Source organism: Vulpes lagopus, chromosome 19, assembly GCF_018345385.1.
Source record: "Vulpes lagopus strain Blue_001 chromosome 19, ASM1834538v1, whole genome shotgun sequence".
NCBI classification, from domain to species: Eukaryota; Metazoa; Chordata; class Mammalia; order Carnivora; family Canidae; genus Vulpes; species Vulpes lagopus.
This window is the reverse complement of record NC_054842.1, coordinates 13,947,404-13,966,036: the sequence shown is the minus strand read 5'-3', so window position 1 is coordinate 13,966,036 and position 18,633 is coordinate 13,947,404. Positions and strand designations below refer to the sequence as shown.

Here is an 18,633-nt window from a genome sequence, read left to right as displayed (position 1 = left end):
TGGGATTAAGAGAATTATAAAATACAGATAGTTCAATTCTATCCCAGATACTGTGATTTCATTGGTCTAAGCTATTGCTGAACCGTCAGTTTTTAAATCTCCCCAGATGATTATAAAGTAAGCCAGGTTTAAGAACCACTGACCAAAAGCACAGTGACAAGTAAATAAGGGATAAGGTGGGGAAATGGATGTTAGGCAGGAGTCATCACAGAGAATGATCTGTGCTCTCCTCAGGATGAGTCAGTGGAAATAATTTTGTTTTCTGGTGGTAATTTCCAACATCTTCCTTTCTTACCCTGCCTTTAGCGCATCTGCCTCAAGGTTCTCTTGTCTTCTCCTAAAGAAGCAAAGAAACAAAAGCATTAGAAATGATTAGAATTTAACACAGTTACATAGATGACTAGAAATCAGAATGGCTCTGCCATGGACAGCGCAGGGGCCTGCCCCTGACTAACCACATGATCTTAAATAAGTTATTTTCTTCACTGTTTCACCTTCTGCAAAATGGAGATAAATATGTAGTAATTCAAGGGATACTGAGAGAGATAAAGCAGTAGGGCAGTCAGCACCTGGCACACCGCAAGCCCCCAGGAATAGTTGCTTTGTTATTATTATCTGAAACTGCTACTTAAAGGGAACCTTTAAGAAAAGGAAACAGGATTTGGAAGTTCCGGGGAGGCGGCGCATGCGCGAGTGTACGCGTTGCCGGCGAAGAGGGGAGCCTGACGACTCGGAAATTTGAATACCACAGTAGCATGGAGTGTGACCTCATGGAGACTGACATCTTGGAGTCGTTGGAAGATCTAGGTTACAAGGGTCCATTGTTGGAAGATGGTGCTCTGTCTCAGGCAGTCTCTGCTGGAGCCAGTTCCCCCGAGTTTACCAAACTCTGTGCTTGGCTGGTGTCTGAATTAAGAGTGTTCTGTAAACTAGAGGAAAATGTGCAAGCAACTAACAGCCCGAGTGAAGCCGAAGAATTCCAGCTTGAGGTGAGTGGGCTACTAGGGGAGATGAACTGTCCATATCTGTCACTGACATCTGGGGATGTGACCAAGCGCCTTCTCGTTCAGAAGAACTGCCTCCTTTTGCTCACATACCTCATCTCAGAACTAGAAGCTGCCAGAATGCTCTGTGTGAATGCTCCTCCAAAAAAAGCTCAAGAAGGAGGCGGTAGTGAGGTCTTTCAAGAGTTGAAAGGCATATGTATTGCTCTAGGAATGTCCAAACCTCCAGCCAATATAACTATGTTCCAATTCTTCAGCGGGATTGAAAAAAAATTAAAGGAGACATTAGCAAAAGTTCCACCTAACCATGTGGGAAAGCCGTTATTGAAGAAGCCAATGGGACCAGCTCACTGGGAAAAAATAGAAGCAATTAACCAAGCCATAGCCAATGAATATGAAGTTCGGAGAAAGCTGCTAATAAAACGTTTGGATGTCACTGTCCAGTCTTTTGGCTGGTCTGACAGAGCTAAGAGTCAGACAGAAAAATTAGCAAAGGTTTACCAGCCGAAACGCTCAGTCTTATCTCCTAAAAGTACTATTTCTGTTGCCCACCTTTTGGCTGCCAGACAAGACTTGTCGAAGATTTTAAGGACAAGCAGTGGCTCTATAAGAGAAAAGACTGCCTGTGCCATCAATAAGGTGTTGATGGGCAGGGTGCCTGACAGAGGAGGTAGACCCAATGAAATTGAACCTCCACCTCCAGAGATGCCACCGTGGCAGAAAAGGCAGGATGGCCCCCAGCAGCAAGCAGGAGGCCGAGGAGGAGGGAGAGGTGGTTATGAACATTCCTCATACGGAGGACGAGGAGGTCATGAACAAGGAGGAGGGAGAGGTGGACGTGGTGGCTACGACCATGGTAGCCGAGGGGGAGGAAGAGGAAATAAACATCAAGGAGGCTGGACAGATGGAGGGAGTGGAGGAGGAGGTGGCTACCAAGATGGTGGTTATCGAGATTCGGGTTTCCAGCCAGGTGGCTATCATGGTGGTGGCCACAGTGGTAGCTATCAAGGTGGTGGTTATGGTGGTTTCCAAACATCTACTTATACAGGAAGTGGATACCAGGGTGGTGGATACCAGCAGGACAATAGATACCAAGATGGTGGGCACCATAATGATCGAGGTGGTGGTCGTGGAGGGAGAGGTGGTCGAGGAGGCCGAGGTGGACGTGGAGGCCAGGGAGGAGGTTGGGGAGGAAGGGGGAGCCAGAATTATCACCAAGGGGGACAATTTGAACAGCACTTCCAGCATGGAGGTTATCAGTATAATCATTCTGGATTTGGACAGGGAAGACATTATACTAGTTGAGGCTACAGAACCTTACATTTTGCTAGAGCTCAAGTAATAGAAACTTAGTTTCAGAATCCTGAGTCCAGCATCAGTTTTGAATTAATGTGAGACCACAGGTGGCAGGCAGATTCCTGCTTGGCATAAGTATTCGTAGGTCTTCATTCAATTCTGTTGGGGTTGTTGTTGTGTTTTTTTTTTTTTTTAAAGGACTTACATAACTCAGTTTGTTTGAGAAACATCTCTCCTTTATATGAAGAATTTTCTAAAAGGTAATTAAAATTGCCTTTAATTGACCAGTAGACTAATTCCACAGTCAGAACACGCATACTTTTTGGGGAAGAAATTACTTGAATAAGTAGTTTTCAATAAGCAGTTTTGAAAATGAGGATTCTCCTAGATTTTTTTAGATTTACAACTAGGAAACCTTCCTCATATTAACAATCCATTTATATGTGTTTTCCTTAAAAGTATTCTAATGCCTATTTTCCAAGCACAGTTCTGCCCTGATTGGCTTTTTATTCCGAGAGATTATGCCACATTTGCTTCATTATAGAACTTTTAGGTCCGTTCCTATTAAATGAGCTCTTCTGCAGATAGCACATTCAGTAGCCTTATCCTTTCGGTGGAATACTGTACCATATGCTCAACTCTGAAAACCTTGAACACGGCCAAAATCCGTAAAGATTATAAAAGCAAACTAAGTTGTGAACCTATAGTACATGTAGGCATTTATATAGTATAGCAATTCAAACTGACCTGCATCCATTCAAAACAAGTTCCTCCTTAAACCTTATTTTTACTTGAAATCTGTTAGAAGAAACAGCAAACTGAAATTTGTTTTATGCACGAGTTAATACCACTGGCTCAGCAAATACAAGTTAGTTTGCTTTGGGCAGGAGACTTTTTTTGTAATGGAAGAAATGCACTACCAAGTAAGAGGACAGATTTTTGCTTAGTGCAGGAGGCCCTTTATTATTGCTGCAGAAAACAAAAGCCTGGCAGAGTTGATGTTTGACATTCTCCTTGACTGAAATCTACATGAAGCTTCTTGCTGGGTTTTTGTATAAGTAAACATTGTCAAGCTGTGAAAGAAAATGGCTGGAGGTGTGCTTTGTGTGAAAGGTGAGCAATAAAGTATCTGTATGTTCAAAAAAAAAAAAAAAAGAAAAGGAAACAACCACACACACACACACACACACACACACACACACACACACAAAACACTTCTACAGAAGAACAGAGGCACTCAAATCTATTTGCTCTTGTAAGCCACTAGTCTCCAAAGATGACCCCTTCTGACTACCAAGTGTGGCAGAAGCGGTACTACAGGACTCCTGAGGCTCCGTCAAAAGAAGTCTTGCAGCTTTTACATACAGTCCAGTTCAGCTCTCCCCAAATGTCCATGCTGTGAAGATGCCCACACTAGCCACCAAAAAGGCAGCATGTGGAGAAAGAGATGCCTGGGGCAGCCTCTAGCTTTTCCAGCTACCTGGGAAGGTGATAGACATGTGCTTGAAGATGCCATCTTGGATGTGTGGTGCAGTTGAGCTTACAGATGACCCCAGACTTAACTTTGATATTTTTAAAAAAGATTTTATTTATGTATTCATGAGAGACACACAGAGAGAGGCAGAGACATAGGCAGAGGGAGAAGCAGGCTGCCTGTCCAGAGCCTGATATGGGACTTGATCCCAGGACCCCATGATCATGACCTGAGCCCAACGCAGATGCTCAACCATTGACCCACCTATGTGCTCCTTAACTCCCATATTTGACTGTACCCATATGAGAGTCCCCAGACAACAACTGCCCAGCTGAGACTGGCCGACAAACTGATCCATAAAAAAACATTGTTTTAAATCACTAAGTTTTGGAGCAGTTTATTCTGCAACAATAGATAATCAGAACGTTACAAACACAGCTCTCTTCACTCAGTATTTGGTACAAAGGTCATCGTACTCTGAAGTATATTGCTAAGGAGAACTTGAGATAGATTCAGGAGAGTTGAACTTTTTAGATGGCGACTGGCTTCCCTCAGAATATTTCAAGAGTTCTATGTGGAAGCTGCAAAACTTTTGACCTGCTACACTTTTTAATTTTTTCTTTTCATATTTTTATTTAAATTCTAGTTATCACACAGTGCAAAATTGGCTTCATGAAGGAGTAGAATTCAGTGATTCATCGCTTACAGACAACCCCCAGTGTTCATGGTGGTAATAAGTGCCCTCCCTAATATCTGTCACCCTACTTATATTCTATGGTCAAAAGTGAATCACAGGGCCAGCTCACATAAGTGGGAGGGGATGAGTTGCATTTGGAGGCTTGGTTCATTGGGTGCCATCTTTGGAGACTAGAGCAGATAAAAAACAAACTGTCACTGCCCCTTTGTGTATGGCTAGCTTTTTGACTGGCCATCAAATTGTTACATCTTGCAGTCAAATTATTTTATCCATTCTGCTCATTAAGTTCTATTCATAGAAAGACACTGAGAGCTGCCAACACAGAGGACCAAAGAACAAACTGAATAATCTATTGGCAACTTGCCAGGGCTGAAGGACCCCGAATCACTGATATTCCTTAGTTTGTCTGCTCTGTAGCCAATTATGATCCTGCCTTAGATTCTAACTGATATTAAGGACAACTAGATATTCATCACTACAGAAAACTATTATTATTTCTTCTATCATTATTTTTAAAGCAAAAGTGAGGTCTCGAAAGAAAATAAACATTTGCCTCTGTTTTTACGTTTTGTCTTGTGTAACTGGGAGACAGTGTATTTTGTAACTGCATTAAGCAAGCTATACAAATGTAATGAAATCCATGCTTATCAAAACAGGAATGCAGAGACACTCATGTTCTGATTAACTTTGCCTATTTGCCTGAGTTAAGGTTATTCTCACCATGCTCATGATACTCTGACAAGTAGAAAGTGTTTTAAGATTGGTGTATTAACTGTATTTCCTTTAGTCTAACACACATTTTTAAAAAAAATTAACTTTATTTCTTAGAGCAGTTTAAGTTTGTAGTAATGCAGAACATATTTGAGCAGAGGGAGTTCCCCTATATCTCTTTTCCATACCTCTACACACACACACACACACACACACACACACACACACACACAGCGGTCCCTGTTATTAGCATTTGTGTTGATGTGGTACGTTTGTTACAATTGATGAGCCAATATTGATACCCTATTATTAACTAAAGTGCATAGTTTACATTAGGTTCTCTCTTCCTGATGTGCACTCTTTGGGTTTTGACAACCATATCATTATTTGATTATTTGATAACTATATTATTAAGTATCCATCATTATAGTATCATACAGAGTAGTTTCACTGCCCTAGAAATCTATACTCAGTCCGATGTATTACTTTTCCATTTTTTTCAAATATTTTATTTATTTACTCATGAGAGACACAGAGAGGCAGAGACATAGGCAGAGAGAGAAGCAGGCTGCCTGCCCAGAGCCTGATGTGGGACTCGATCACTGGACCCAGGGATCATGACCTGAGCCAAAGGCAGACGTTCAACCACTGAGCCACCCAGGTGTCCCTACTTTTTCATTTTAATGTCTCAGTAGTGGCAATATCCAAGTACCACTGATGGCTATAATTAATGCAATATGTGTTTTTCTTCCATCCTTCCTTCCTTTTTCCTTCTTCCTTCCCGTTTCCCTTCCCCATATGTCCTTCCTTCTCCTTTGTTGCATGTTGCTGAGGATAATGAACAGGACCCATTCCATTCTCCTTTCCAGCTGGAGAACTGGTTGAGGTTTCCTGAGACAGCAGAAACTTTGTCTCCCTGCAGCTCTTGCATGCATCACCACACTCTTCCTTGCAAACAGAGCTCAGTTTTGTGTTCTGAGGCATGGTGAGTTTCCTGTTTTCTTCTGTAGATCTACCTCCTCCATCTTTCCTCACTCTGGTCTCTGCCTCCAGAGGCTGACCGGTTTGGGCTGTATCAACAATTCCCTCTTGCTCCCTTTGTCTTCCCCTTTGTTGTATCAGTGAGGAGTCCAACAGGAGAGTGGGCGGGGAGGGGTGGTCTTGAATGGATCTTGATATGAATGAACCAATTTTGAAAAGAAACATTTGAGGGACACCTGAGTGGCTCAGTGGTTGGGTGTCTGCCTTTGGCTCAGATCGTGATCGAGGGGTCCTGGAATCGAGTCCCACATCAGGCTCCCTGCTCAGTGGGGAGTCTGCTTCTCTCTCTGTCTGTGTCTGCCTCCTCTGTGTCTCTCATGAATAAATATAATCTTTAAAAAAAAGAAACATTTGATCCAATTTGGGAAAATTGAATATGGTCTCAGTTTAGATGATATTAATAAACTATTATTAATTTTTTTGGTATGATAACGACCTCTGCTCTAGCAATACATAAATATTTACAGGTGAAATTTATAACTATGGGATTTAGTTTAAAATGGTCCAGGAAAAAAATGGGATGTGGATAAATGAAATCCATAAAATGGCAATGCTGAAGCGTGGGGTCAGGGACAAGGGAGAGACAAAGTTCTGCTCGGGGGAGCTGATTGTTACCTACACCTCTGATTAAATTTGATAGATAAGCTTCTGGTTGTTAAAACAGAAAGTCTTGCTTTTTCCCTAGTCAGCAAGGAAATACTCACTGAGTGGGTGGTATCCACCCAGAAGAGTGGTTTGTATTTAGAAGGCCCTCAGGTGAATAGGCTGCTGGGGTCTCCAGGGGTGCAGCCAACATTCTGTCTAGTGTACCCTGTACAAGCCAATGGTTAATGGTTTCCAGTTCTAATGTGCATGTGTGTCTATGTGTCTGTGTATCTGTGTGTATGTGTATGTGTGTGTGTGTTGAGGGAGGGGAAGGATTAGACCTGAGAGACACCACCTTCTCATGGTCCTTCTAGAAAGTTCACTAAGTCAGCCATCATCTATTTGGTGTCCCTATAGGTGGCTCATTTCTTCAGCTGAGCCATGCAGGCTTTCATATCAGGGTCTGCTGTTCAATTGAGAAAATTGTAGAACAGCTCCTCCTGCCCAGTATTCTCATCATGGGGTGATCCTCGTTGCAAGCTGCAAGCGCTTGGAGACTACCTTTCAGAAGAACATAAGCTTAACCCAGGTGGCCACTTGTCAAGGAGCTGATCCATCTGGGTGAATCTCTCTTCTATCCCTAATAGTTCATGGTCTATGGTAAGTTCTTTTGAAAGTGTTTAGGTCAAAGGAAGTATGTTCTCTCCTTAATGTTTTCAAATAATGAGGTAGCTAAGTTTATAAATGGATGGCTCTGCCTCAGAATAATCAGCTGTAGCTTGTTTCCTGAAAAATCATTAATGAAAGAAGGATAAGCACAGTCACAGTATGAAACGAAGAGGCAGAAATGCGGGGGAGGCCAGTGCAAATGACCTGCTCAGGTAAGAAAGTAAATAAAACAAGAGTACAGGAACGTAATGGGAGGGTAGAGAATTCTGAAAATGATGACTGAGAAACAAGTTTAGTAATTAAATCAACACTTAGTCAACCTACCTAATTATTGTGACATATAGGAGGTGCCTCATACCCAGAATTGTTCAGAAAGCAGATTGTACATTTAAAAATTCCTCTTCAAATTAATAGGTAGGATCAGACAACTGGAAGCTCATCTCATCCAATGAAGGGGAAACATAAAATTAGGGAGGTGAAGTGAAGTGACAAAGTCACACAGTTAATTAGAGTCAGGACACAAATTAATATCCAGATATTTGAACTCTTGATTAGTTTTTCTTTTTTCTCCCCTCAAACAAATTAAGACAGAAAAAGAGCCAGGAGCACACAACCTACAGAACCCCAAAGCTCTACAAAGAACTCAAAGTTCCAGAAAGCTCATCCCTTAGCTAGAGTTTTGAGTTCCATTCTAATTTCACTGTTATCTTTAAGTACCTTATAAATAAATGAGATTAGAAGAAACATATTCTCTATCAGGTAAGAGTTTGTTCGCAGAGTAAGCAGCAGTCAGAGCCAGTTCCCCTTGGGAAAGGCAGTGGGCGTGGAGGGGTATGGGAAGAGCAGCAAGCTGAATTCTCACCTGGGGGGTTAGACACGCAGTCTAGTATCAGAGCAATGACTGTCTCAGGCTTAGTTTCACCTGGGCAGACTCAGGCACCAGGAGGAATTTTCTCATGTTCCCTAACCTATGAAAAGTTTTTGCCCAGAGTCAGGTGCTCAAACTCTTCCTTTTGGATTCTCCCCTTGGCTTTCCTCTGGGCTTCTTCCTGATTCCTGAGTTTACAATCACACAAAAATCACAAAACCATGCAGATCAATATAACTCTTGCTAATCACAGTGTTGCTGTATTTTTATAATTTGGGATGTGATCCTTTGCTCAAGAACCATGTCCCTGCTATCCTCTAAGCTCCTCATGAGCCAGACCCATGTCAGTCTCTGCTCACCACTGCATGCAGGACCCAGCAGAATATGGGCACAGAGTAGACTCTCAGTAAGCACTTACCAAAGGAATGAGTGACCTCACCTTTCTAGAGCAGAAATAAGTCACCACAGAGAGCTTTTTTACCCTCCCACCCACTGTCAGCCTCCAAATGTGCCTAAAACTCTCTTCCCAGCCTTTTTGCCTTTCCTCCCATTATCGTAGAAGAGGTATTAGTCCTAGCTCTGGCTAATCTCTCTACTCATATTCCAGGTTACAGCCTTTTCTACCTTCTCACAAGTCTTACTCTTGACTATTCCTAATTCTATCTGCATCTTTAAACTTTCCCAACCTACTGGCTCCTTCCCATTAGAATGTAAAGACACTCAAGGTCCTACCACTTTTTAAAGAAACACTTTCTTACTACCATACCTCCCCACTCACCTTTTTGCTAGTAAACTTGTCAAGACTTGTCCACACTCACAGTCTCCTCTTCTTCACCTCTTACCACCACCAGTCTTCAGGCCTTCAGCATTTCACTAGACATCATGTTTGCCAAGGTTACCAATGATGCCCTTATCACCAAACCCAATGGCTACTGTCAAGTACTTCTATTACTTTATCTCTCCATAATATTTGGCAATATTGACTATACTTATCAAAACTTGTTTCCTTTACCTTATAGGACATCATACCTCCTAGTGTCCCCCTCTCCCTATCTCTTACTTACTTCTTGGTCTGTTTTGTAGGTTCATTCATTTAATAGTTATTTACTGACCACTTAAACTATGTGCTGGGTAATGCCTTAGGTGCTGAGGATGGAGTGATGAATAAAACATGGAGCTTATATTATAATTGGGGAGTAAGGGCAAATAAGTAAATAAACTAACAAGATGGTATGAAAAAAGAAAAGGCAGAGTTGGCCAATAGCTTCTCCCTAGGTTTAACTTCTGCTTTTGCAGGGAAATTGACCATCTTCCTTGCGCCTTCCTACTTCTTTATTTGGGAAAAATAATTAGAAAAAAAGTTGACAAGGGTGAAAATGGAGAGGCAGCTACCATCCTGCATTTTCACTGTTTAGAATAGCGAGTAATGGTAAGCGTCAATTAAGGGAATGCCAGTCACTATGGCCATGCTTGAACAATCTTGACAAAACTCCCTTCAAGGTGGCACTGTCACCAGGCATGAGCAACTCAATAGCATGAAGATGAAGGTTTACTTCCAGAGGCTGAAGTTGAGGACGGGTGTGCCCAGGAGAGGTTGAACTGGGTTAGATCTTCTGCATCAGAAAACTTCCCTGGGGATGTCATCCCTCCCCTGAGAGGATCCCACAAAAATATTGCATTGTGGTTATTTAATAATGACTCAGTCTCCTCAAACACGTCTCCCACCTACAAGATTGTAATAGGTGAGAATAAAACAATTCTTTTTTTAAAAAAAGATTGTATTTATTTATTTGAGATAGAGTGAATGTGAGAAAGAGCATGAGCAGAACAAGGAGCAGAGGGAGAGAGAGAGAAGCAGACTCCCCATTGAGCAGGGAGCCTGACATGGGGCTCAATTCTAGGACCCTGGGATCATGATCCTAGGAAATCAGGATGCTTAACTGCCTGAGCCACCCAGGTGCCCTGGAAAAAAGCAATTCTTTTTTGTTTGTTTATTTGTTTAAAGATTTTATTTATTTATTCATGAGAGACACAGAGACAAAGGGAGAGGCAGAGACACAGGAAGAGGGAGAAGCAGGCTCCATGCAGGGAGCCTGACGTGGGGATTCAATCCTGGGTCTCCAGGATCAGGCCTGGGCTGAAGGTGGCGTTAAACCACTGAGCCACCCAGGCTGCCCTGAAAAAAGCAATTCTTAACCCAGATCGGGACACTCACCAGAGCCAGGCCAGGACTGGCCACAGACCACATCCCTCAATTACTCCTAACATAACAAACTTGGCCATCAACAGGGCAGCTGGAGCCACCCAGGCAGTCTCCTTGTGCCTGGAAGTCACCTAGCATGTGTAAGAAAGACTTGACAACAAGATGTGCCATACCAGTCATTTGCCTTTTACCCTGATATTCACTCTCTCCCATTCCTTTCTTTTGCTTTAAATCACAGAAGACCAACTCTTTAAAATTATGTTTCCCAGGTGCCTCTGCCTCTTGGTTTTCATTTTGCTTTATCAGGGGAGGCCCTAACAGGAGACTGCAATATGGTTGGAAGAAACCAAAAAATTTTGCTTGCTTGCTTTCCTTCTTCCTTCTTTTCTTTCTTTGTTTTGGGTTGTGTGTCCAGTTCCTTTCACATAGACTCCAAGGTGGATATGGCTCCCACCAGGCGGCCACAACTCCTGGAATCTGGTGACAATGGCCTTTCCCTTTGTCTTACTGCCCCCAAAGATAGAGGCAGCTTTTGCAGTTAATATTCTTTGAGATTCCTTACCTTCTATTTCTTGAGTTCTTCTAAGACTTTAGTTACCAGGTCATTATAGTCATTTCCTTCCATCAAACTACCCAGAGTAGGTTCTCTTTTCTGGCTGAACCCTGACTGGTACTCAGACCTGGGCAAGTTCCCAAAAAATGTAAAGAAATTGATCTGCCTCGTGACCAACCTCAACAGAGTTACATGAACAAGAAAGACAAATCCAATTATTCAACAAAACAAAAAAAGCAAAAAAAACACACACAAAAAAAAAACACAAAAAAACCTGACTAAAATCTTGAGGAGGTTTACAAAGAGGTGAGAACACCTTGCCCAGCGTGTAGCAATCTCTCCCTCAAATATCCTTATTTGTAACATTCACCCCTGCTGCTTCTTTCACCAAATCTATGTTGATCTCCTGCCATCTTAAAAACAAACTAAAACTAGTAAAAATGTTTCCAAATACAAAGACAAAACAAAAATCTATTATTTTTATTGAGATTCATTGATGTTAGATATTAAGTGCGTTTTTAATTGAAAAATAGTTGTCATTTGCAGTTAATATCTAAAAATCTCCAATTTAAACAATTAGTCCCCAAATAAGTAGTGATACCATGAAATCATTTACAATTTGTATTAATCTTAAAATAAAGCAAGAAAGAAGAAGAAACATTAGGTCAAAATAAATAATTAAAGATAGTATATTTAAACCCCAATATATCAGTAATTATGTTACATATAAAAAAGACTAAGTACTCTAAATAATGATTTGGATTGTACAACTGGATAAATAAACAAAACCTAACAGTATACTGCTTGTTAAAAGAACACAACCACCAGAATAAAATATATCTAATATAAGAGATGCAATAGGTGTGCACCTCTATACTGAAATTTCCAAACCTCATTGAGGTCAATTACTAAATATCTATATTAATGGATAGAAATACCATATACAAGGATTGAAAATAATCAATATTATACAAATACTAATGCCCTCTAACCTGGAGAATGTTTCAAGTTTCTAATGCTGGTAGATAAGAAAGGAGCTCACTCTAAGGTCACTTCTGGCCTGGTGCAACAGACAACTAGCTCTGGAATAATCTGAGGTACAGTCTTGGAATGCATAGCACTAGAAGTGGCAGTCTGTCTGCATAAACCACTTTTTCTAGGGAAAAGGTAGGCAACATGGAATAGGAACGTGTCCTAGGAGAAGGAATGAAACAGGGTCCCCTGGGTGGCTCAGTCGGTTTCAGATCTGCCTTCAGCTCAGATTATGATCCTGGGCTCCTAGGATGGAGGCTCGCATTGGGGTCCCTGCTTAATAGGGAATCTGCTTCTCCTTCTACCTCTCCTATAGCTTGCGCTCTCTCTCACTGGCTCTCTGTCCCTCTAATAGATAAATAAAATAAGATAGATAAATAAAAATCTCATAAAATAAAAGAATGAAACAAATGGTAGTAATTAAGATTCTTATGGAACAAATGAACATAACAGAATCAGAATACATATCAGTCCTCCTCCTCCAAAGACACCACATAATGAAGAACACACACTTCAGTACCCTGGCAGAAGAGGGAACTCTTAAAGTAAGAAGCCTGTGGACCACCCAAACCCTTCTATTGCTGGTACAATTTTTTAAAATATTTTATTTACTTTTTTTTTTTTGAGAGAGAGAGAGAGACAGCACATGAATTGGGGGGGGGGGGGCAAAGAGAGAGAGGAAGAAGCAGACTCCCCATTGAGCAGGGAGTCCACTGGGGGGTTTGATCCCAGGGCCCCAGGATTATGACCTGAGCTGAAGGCAGACCTTAACCAACTGACCCAGCCAGGCACCCCTGATTGCTACAATTTCTATTGATCATCCAGTTAAATTCAAGACATTTAAAAACAGAACCTATAAATCTATTATAAGATGATGAAAATGAGAATCAGTGAAAAATTCTAAGAGAAAAGCAGGATCAAACTACACACACTCTAACATGAATTACATGCCATTAATAAGTATTTGGAGATATAGGAGAACATTTCAAGTAAGAAATATAGAAGAGGGGGAGCCTGGGTGGCTTAGTCAGTTAAGCGTCTGCCTTCTGCTCAGGTCATGATCCCAGAGTCCTGGGATGAGGCCCCTGCCATCTATATAGAGGGAGACAGAAACAAAGATAGCAGTAAGGGTAGAAGAATAGCTTATAAATGTTAAATGTTTTGATAAAGTTGAAACAGCAAAACTAAAAAAAATGGGTGAAAAGGGAGGGAGACAGGGGAAAGCAAAATGAGCTCATTATTGTCACATGGGTAATAGGTGAGATTCTAAGTCATCATTGAAAGATGGCATGACAAATAGAAGTCTAAGTAAGGAAAAGAAAAAATTAAGAACATGTAAAAGGTATTAATTTATGGGTAAATACTAAAACAAAAATACAAACTCTTTCTAAATGTCAAAAAAGGAATTTTTAAAATAAACCAGACTACCCAGAGAAAAAAAACAACCTCACAAAAACATATAACAAAATACACACAGCACCAAGTGGTAAGAGTGACCTTAAAACATGTTACACTAATGTATGTCTTATGCAGATTTACTAGGTTTTACAGCCTTGTCATTGACATATGTGGAAAAACTGATATGCTAGTGTGCACATAAGCCACAATAAATTCTGTAAAGTCAAAGAATATGAACAACATGCTCTGATCTTATTGGAATAAAACTGCAAATAAATTATAAGAATGAAAAAGTAAAACAAAGTAGATACTTCAATCTAAAAATGGAAAGTCTCTATGAACAACTCTTGTCTACAAATCAAAATTAGGAATTTCTAAACAAAACAATAGTAATGAAAAACACCAGCTGCGTATGGTGGGGTGAAATCAATAGCAATAGTAATAATAACAACAATGATAATAGTTGGTGTTTAGTGAGCATTTGATACTTTATATGGGAAGCAAGCATTTTTCCATATATTTAATTTATTATATACATTAAGAGGGCTACGTAGAAATGTTTAAGTGTGATAATAATGTATTGGTTGGGTAGGGCTTCCATAACAAAGTAGCACAGGCTGGATGGCTGAAACAACAGAAATTAATTCCCTCACAGTTCTGGAAGCTGGAGTCCAAGATCAAGGTATTAGCAGGATTGACCTCTACTGATGCCTCTCTCCTTGGCTTGTAAAGATGGCTGCCTCCTTCCACCATCTCCCTGGTCTTCCCTCTGTGTGTGTTCCCTTTCTCTGCATCTTCACCAACATCTGTTGTTTCTTGTGTTGTTAATTTTAGTCATCCTAACCAGTGTGAGGTGATACCTCATTTTGTTTTTGATTTGTATTTCCCTGGTGATGGGTGATGTTGATCATCGTTTCGTTGTGTCTGTTAGACCTCTAGATGTCCTTTTTTGGGAAAAGTGTCTATTCATGTCTTCTGCCCATTTCTTAACTGGGTTATTTATTTTTTGAATGTTGAGCTTGATAAGTTCTTTGTAGATTTTGGATACTAACCCTTTAACAGCTATGTCATTTGCAAATATCTTCTCTCATTCTGTAGGTTGCCTTTAAGATTTATTGACTTTTATTCCTTATAAATCAGGAAGGAATATCCAGTGGAAAAAAGATAGTCTCTTCAACAAATGGGAAAATTGGACAGCAACATGCAGAGGAATGAAACTGGACCATTTTCTAATACCATACATAAAAATTAATTCAAAATGGATGACAGACCTGAATATGAGAGAGAAAACCATCAGAATCCTAGAGAACACAGGCAGCAACCTCTGGGGTTTTGTTTTGTTTTGTTTTTGTTTTTGTTTTTGTTTTTGTTTTTTTCCAGAAACCTCTTTGACCTCAGTCATAGCGACTTCTTAGCAGACATGTCACCACAGGCAAGGGAAACAAAAGCAAAAATGAACTTGGGACTTCATCAATATAAAAATCTTCTGCGCAGCAAAGGAAACAATCTTTCCCTTTTTCTCTTAATTCCCTATTGTGTTTTTCATTGTGCTCTCCCCTCCCTCAAGATAATCCATGCATGCATCTTTCCATCTCCATGTCTTTCCATATTCACAGCAAATATAAACACACATACACATTAATTTATACACATACATACAAACATATAGAAGGGTTTTTTAAATAGCATATGTGATTTACTTCTTTCTGCATATCATTTTTCTTCTTCAAGCAAACCTTATGAAAATATCTCCGTGAAAACTCATTCATCCTGAGGGCTGCACAATGTTCCAGAGTGTAGATGTTCCAATCCAGTCATCTGTACAAACACCCGAGCACACACAGCCTTGTGCACTGGAGCTTTTATTTCTATGGGATAGATTCCAAAAGTGAGGTTTCTGGTTTTAAGAATGCACAGATTTTTAATTTCAATAGATGCTGCCAGACTGGTTTTCCAAAATGGCTACAACATTTCCCATCCCAGTGAGGCTGGAATATCATCTCCCTTTTAAAGCTCAAGAAGTTAATGTGCTGAGGTCAAGGAATGTGCTCAAGCTCATCATTGGCAGAGTTGGAAGGTAATCTGTACCCATGGGCTTTCCAAACGAGGGCTTTCTCCACCCCAAGTACTCAACCTCCCAAAGTGATCAGCACCTGTCCTTCCGCTACCAGGTATGCGCATTTCAGGGCAGAGGGCTGGTTTTCTCTTGAGCCTCCTGTCCAGTCAGTGGGCAATGCCCCCGTGCAGCCTGCTGGGCCAGCTGCTGGGCTTGTACTATTTACAAGGTATAATAGCCTTCCCATAAAAGTATAATGATGTACAATTTGTAAGAATAACGATGCTCCAGGAGCAGAAGTGGCTACCAGAGCTTGATGCCACTAAATTTTATCTGAGAGGTCACAAGGGATAGTGACCATACAACAGTGAGAAATATAGGGATTCTGCTGCCCGACTAAACACATCGCTCAGGTAAACGCAGTGTGACAAGGGAAGGGCAGGGACTGGGGTCGGTTTCGTCACCACATCTCGACTGCTGAAGCTATTATTTTTTGCAAATAATTAAGAGTTCTGCTATTCACTAAGTCCTACTTACTTAGTGGATTTTTGAGGGAGCAAGTGAGCAAGCCAGAGAGAGAGAGAGAGAAGCATGGGGAGAGAAGGGATGAAAGCAACATTAATTTTAAGAATAAACAAGCTGAAGCATCCTTCTGTAGCTGTTGTCAATGGAGTTCATTTTGGGAATCCAATTATGCCTCTGGACATGTACACTGGAAAAGGTTAGCTATAATAATTCAAACAGCATTGCTGTAACAACATCCTTTCCAAATAAATTTGAGAGAAAACAAACAAGTTTCTGTTTTGACCACAGGGGGAACAATCAGCGTGGCGTTTGAATGCTTTCACAGTGTACTGGGAAGAAGTTGCGTCCATTGGTGAGTTCCGGCAGGAGAGGCGTGAATAACATTTCATTTTCTCCTTGGAAAAATAGAAGAGAGAGCGGTCAGGTTGACATGGGAATGGTCAAACAGGACCAAGCCATAAAATGCAACAGGTCTAATTTACACTTGACTGTGAACAGCCGGCTAGGAGTTGCTGCTGGGTGGGGGGTATGCGGGGGAGAAGATCATTGGAAAATAAAAAGCAGAAAATATCAGAAATCTCAGAGTTCTGCATGATGGGGCAGCACTGTTTAATATTGTATAATGCCTCCAACCTCCAGTTTTCTTTTATTTTTTTTTCCAGCGTTCTTTTAAACACTTTTTGAAATAGCAAAGCTTTAGGGTTTTTTTTTCTTTAATAACAGTGACAATCATTGAAATGAATGCTTTAGTTTGAATTTTAAAATACTCAGAAAGTGGAGATAAGAAAAAAACAAACAAAACACAGAATCTATCCTTGAACTTTGAATCTATAGGTCATCTTCTTCAATTAGTCCCATATTTGCCCCCATTTTATGCTACCACTTGTAGCTTTCTACATACCGACATCAATGACAAATATTTGTATAGCATTTTTAACTTTTTCTTAAGATTTGTTTATTTGTTTATATGAGAGAGAGAGGCAGAAACAGACTCCCCACTGAGCAGAGAGCATGATGCAGGGACTCAATTTTAGGACCCCGGGATTATGACCTGAGCTGAAGAAGGACACTTAACCAGACTGAGCCACTCACATGCCCCTGACTTTTTCTAAGAGCAGTCTTTTTACAACTTCCCAGTGGGTAGGCAAAGTAGGTGTAATTACCCCCAATTTGCAAGTATACAGATCAATTAAGTCACCTACGCAGGGTCAGTTAGCTAGGAATAGACAGAGGAAGGACCTAAGGCTCCAGATGCTGGTCCAGCCACTTTCTATTATGACACACTTTGCACAAACAACAACATTCAGTCCAAATCAGTGTTTATCGCCTTCTGTACAAAATACCCACATCCTAGGATAATGACACAAAAATGAGCAGTGCTGTTTGAAAAGGATGATGAAGCTATCAGTGCCACGACAGGTCACATTTGCCGTGGGTGAGGAGACGTTTGTGTTCACATACATGCTGTGTATTTCCCAACCCACAAACCCCAGGATCCTTATTCTCCATTTTGACCATAACCATCAGTTGCACCCAACACCATCAACTCAATAACAGGGTCACTTCCTGGACTGTATCTCTCAGTATTGATTCCTACTTAACATCACCCTGGGTTTTTTGTTTGTTTGTTTGTTTGTTTGTTTGTTTGTTTTTAAAGACTTTATTTATTTATTCATGAGAGACACAGAGAGAGAGGCAGAGACCTCAGCAGAGGGAGAAGCAGGCTCCCCTGGGGAGCCCGATGCAGGACTCAATCCCGGGATAGCAGGATCATACCCTGAGCCAAAGGCAGATGTTCAACCACTGAGCCACCCAGGTGTCCCTGGGTTGTTTTGTTTGTTTTCAATCTTTGTCTGCAACCACCTCTTCTTCCATGTTCCTCTGCTTTTGCTCCCCATCCCTTATTCATTCTTTTTTTTTTTTTAAGATTTTATTTATTTATTCATGAGAGAACAGAGAGAGAGAGAGAGGCAGAGACACAGGCAGAGGAAGAAGCAGGCTCCATGCAGGGAGCCTGATGTGAGACTCGATCAGGGGTCTCCAGGATCACGCCCTGGGCTGAAGGTGGACACTTTAACTGCTGAGCCACCCAGGTGTCCCCCCATCCCTTATTCATTCATTTCACAAACACCCCCAACTTCTTGACCACTTCCTTACCGGTCTCCCTGACTTTAGGATCCATGAATTCAATCAGTCTTCTAAGACGCTAACTCTTCTTGCTCTTCTGCCTTTTTACTAACCATATTGGAAAATCTCCTGTTGTGAATTATCCAACCGGCCTACTTTTAGGTGTGATCCTTTCCCCGCGAGTAAATGTCACCCCATATAAATCTTAATGCCAAAAAAAAAATCTTAATGCCATTAAAATTTTTGGATGTTCAGTTTCAGCTGGCCTACCCATATTGCTTTATAAACTGTTTCCACATTGATTGGCAGTGTGTTGTGTTGCACACCATTGTGTGAACAGTGCCCCTTGGGTTATACAATGCGGCAGGACTATTGGTCAGCTTCCCTTCCCATT

At 41.0% G+C, this 18,633-nt stretch overlaps 1 protein-coding gene across 1 annotated transcript; it reads left to right on the top strand.

Moving 5' to 3' along the window:
- Positions 1-678: 678 nt before the first annotated feature.
- On the top strand, positions 679-3,437 carry LOC121479127 (protein FAM98A). The gene has a single exon (XM_041734647.1). The coding sequence runs from the start codon at positions 756-758 to the stop codon at positions 2,307-2,309; it is 1,554 nt and encodes a 517-aa protein (XP_041590581.1). The 5' UTR covers positions 679-755; the 3' UTR covers positions 2,310-3,437.
- Positions 3,438-18,633: the final 15,196 nt, after the last annotated feature.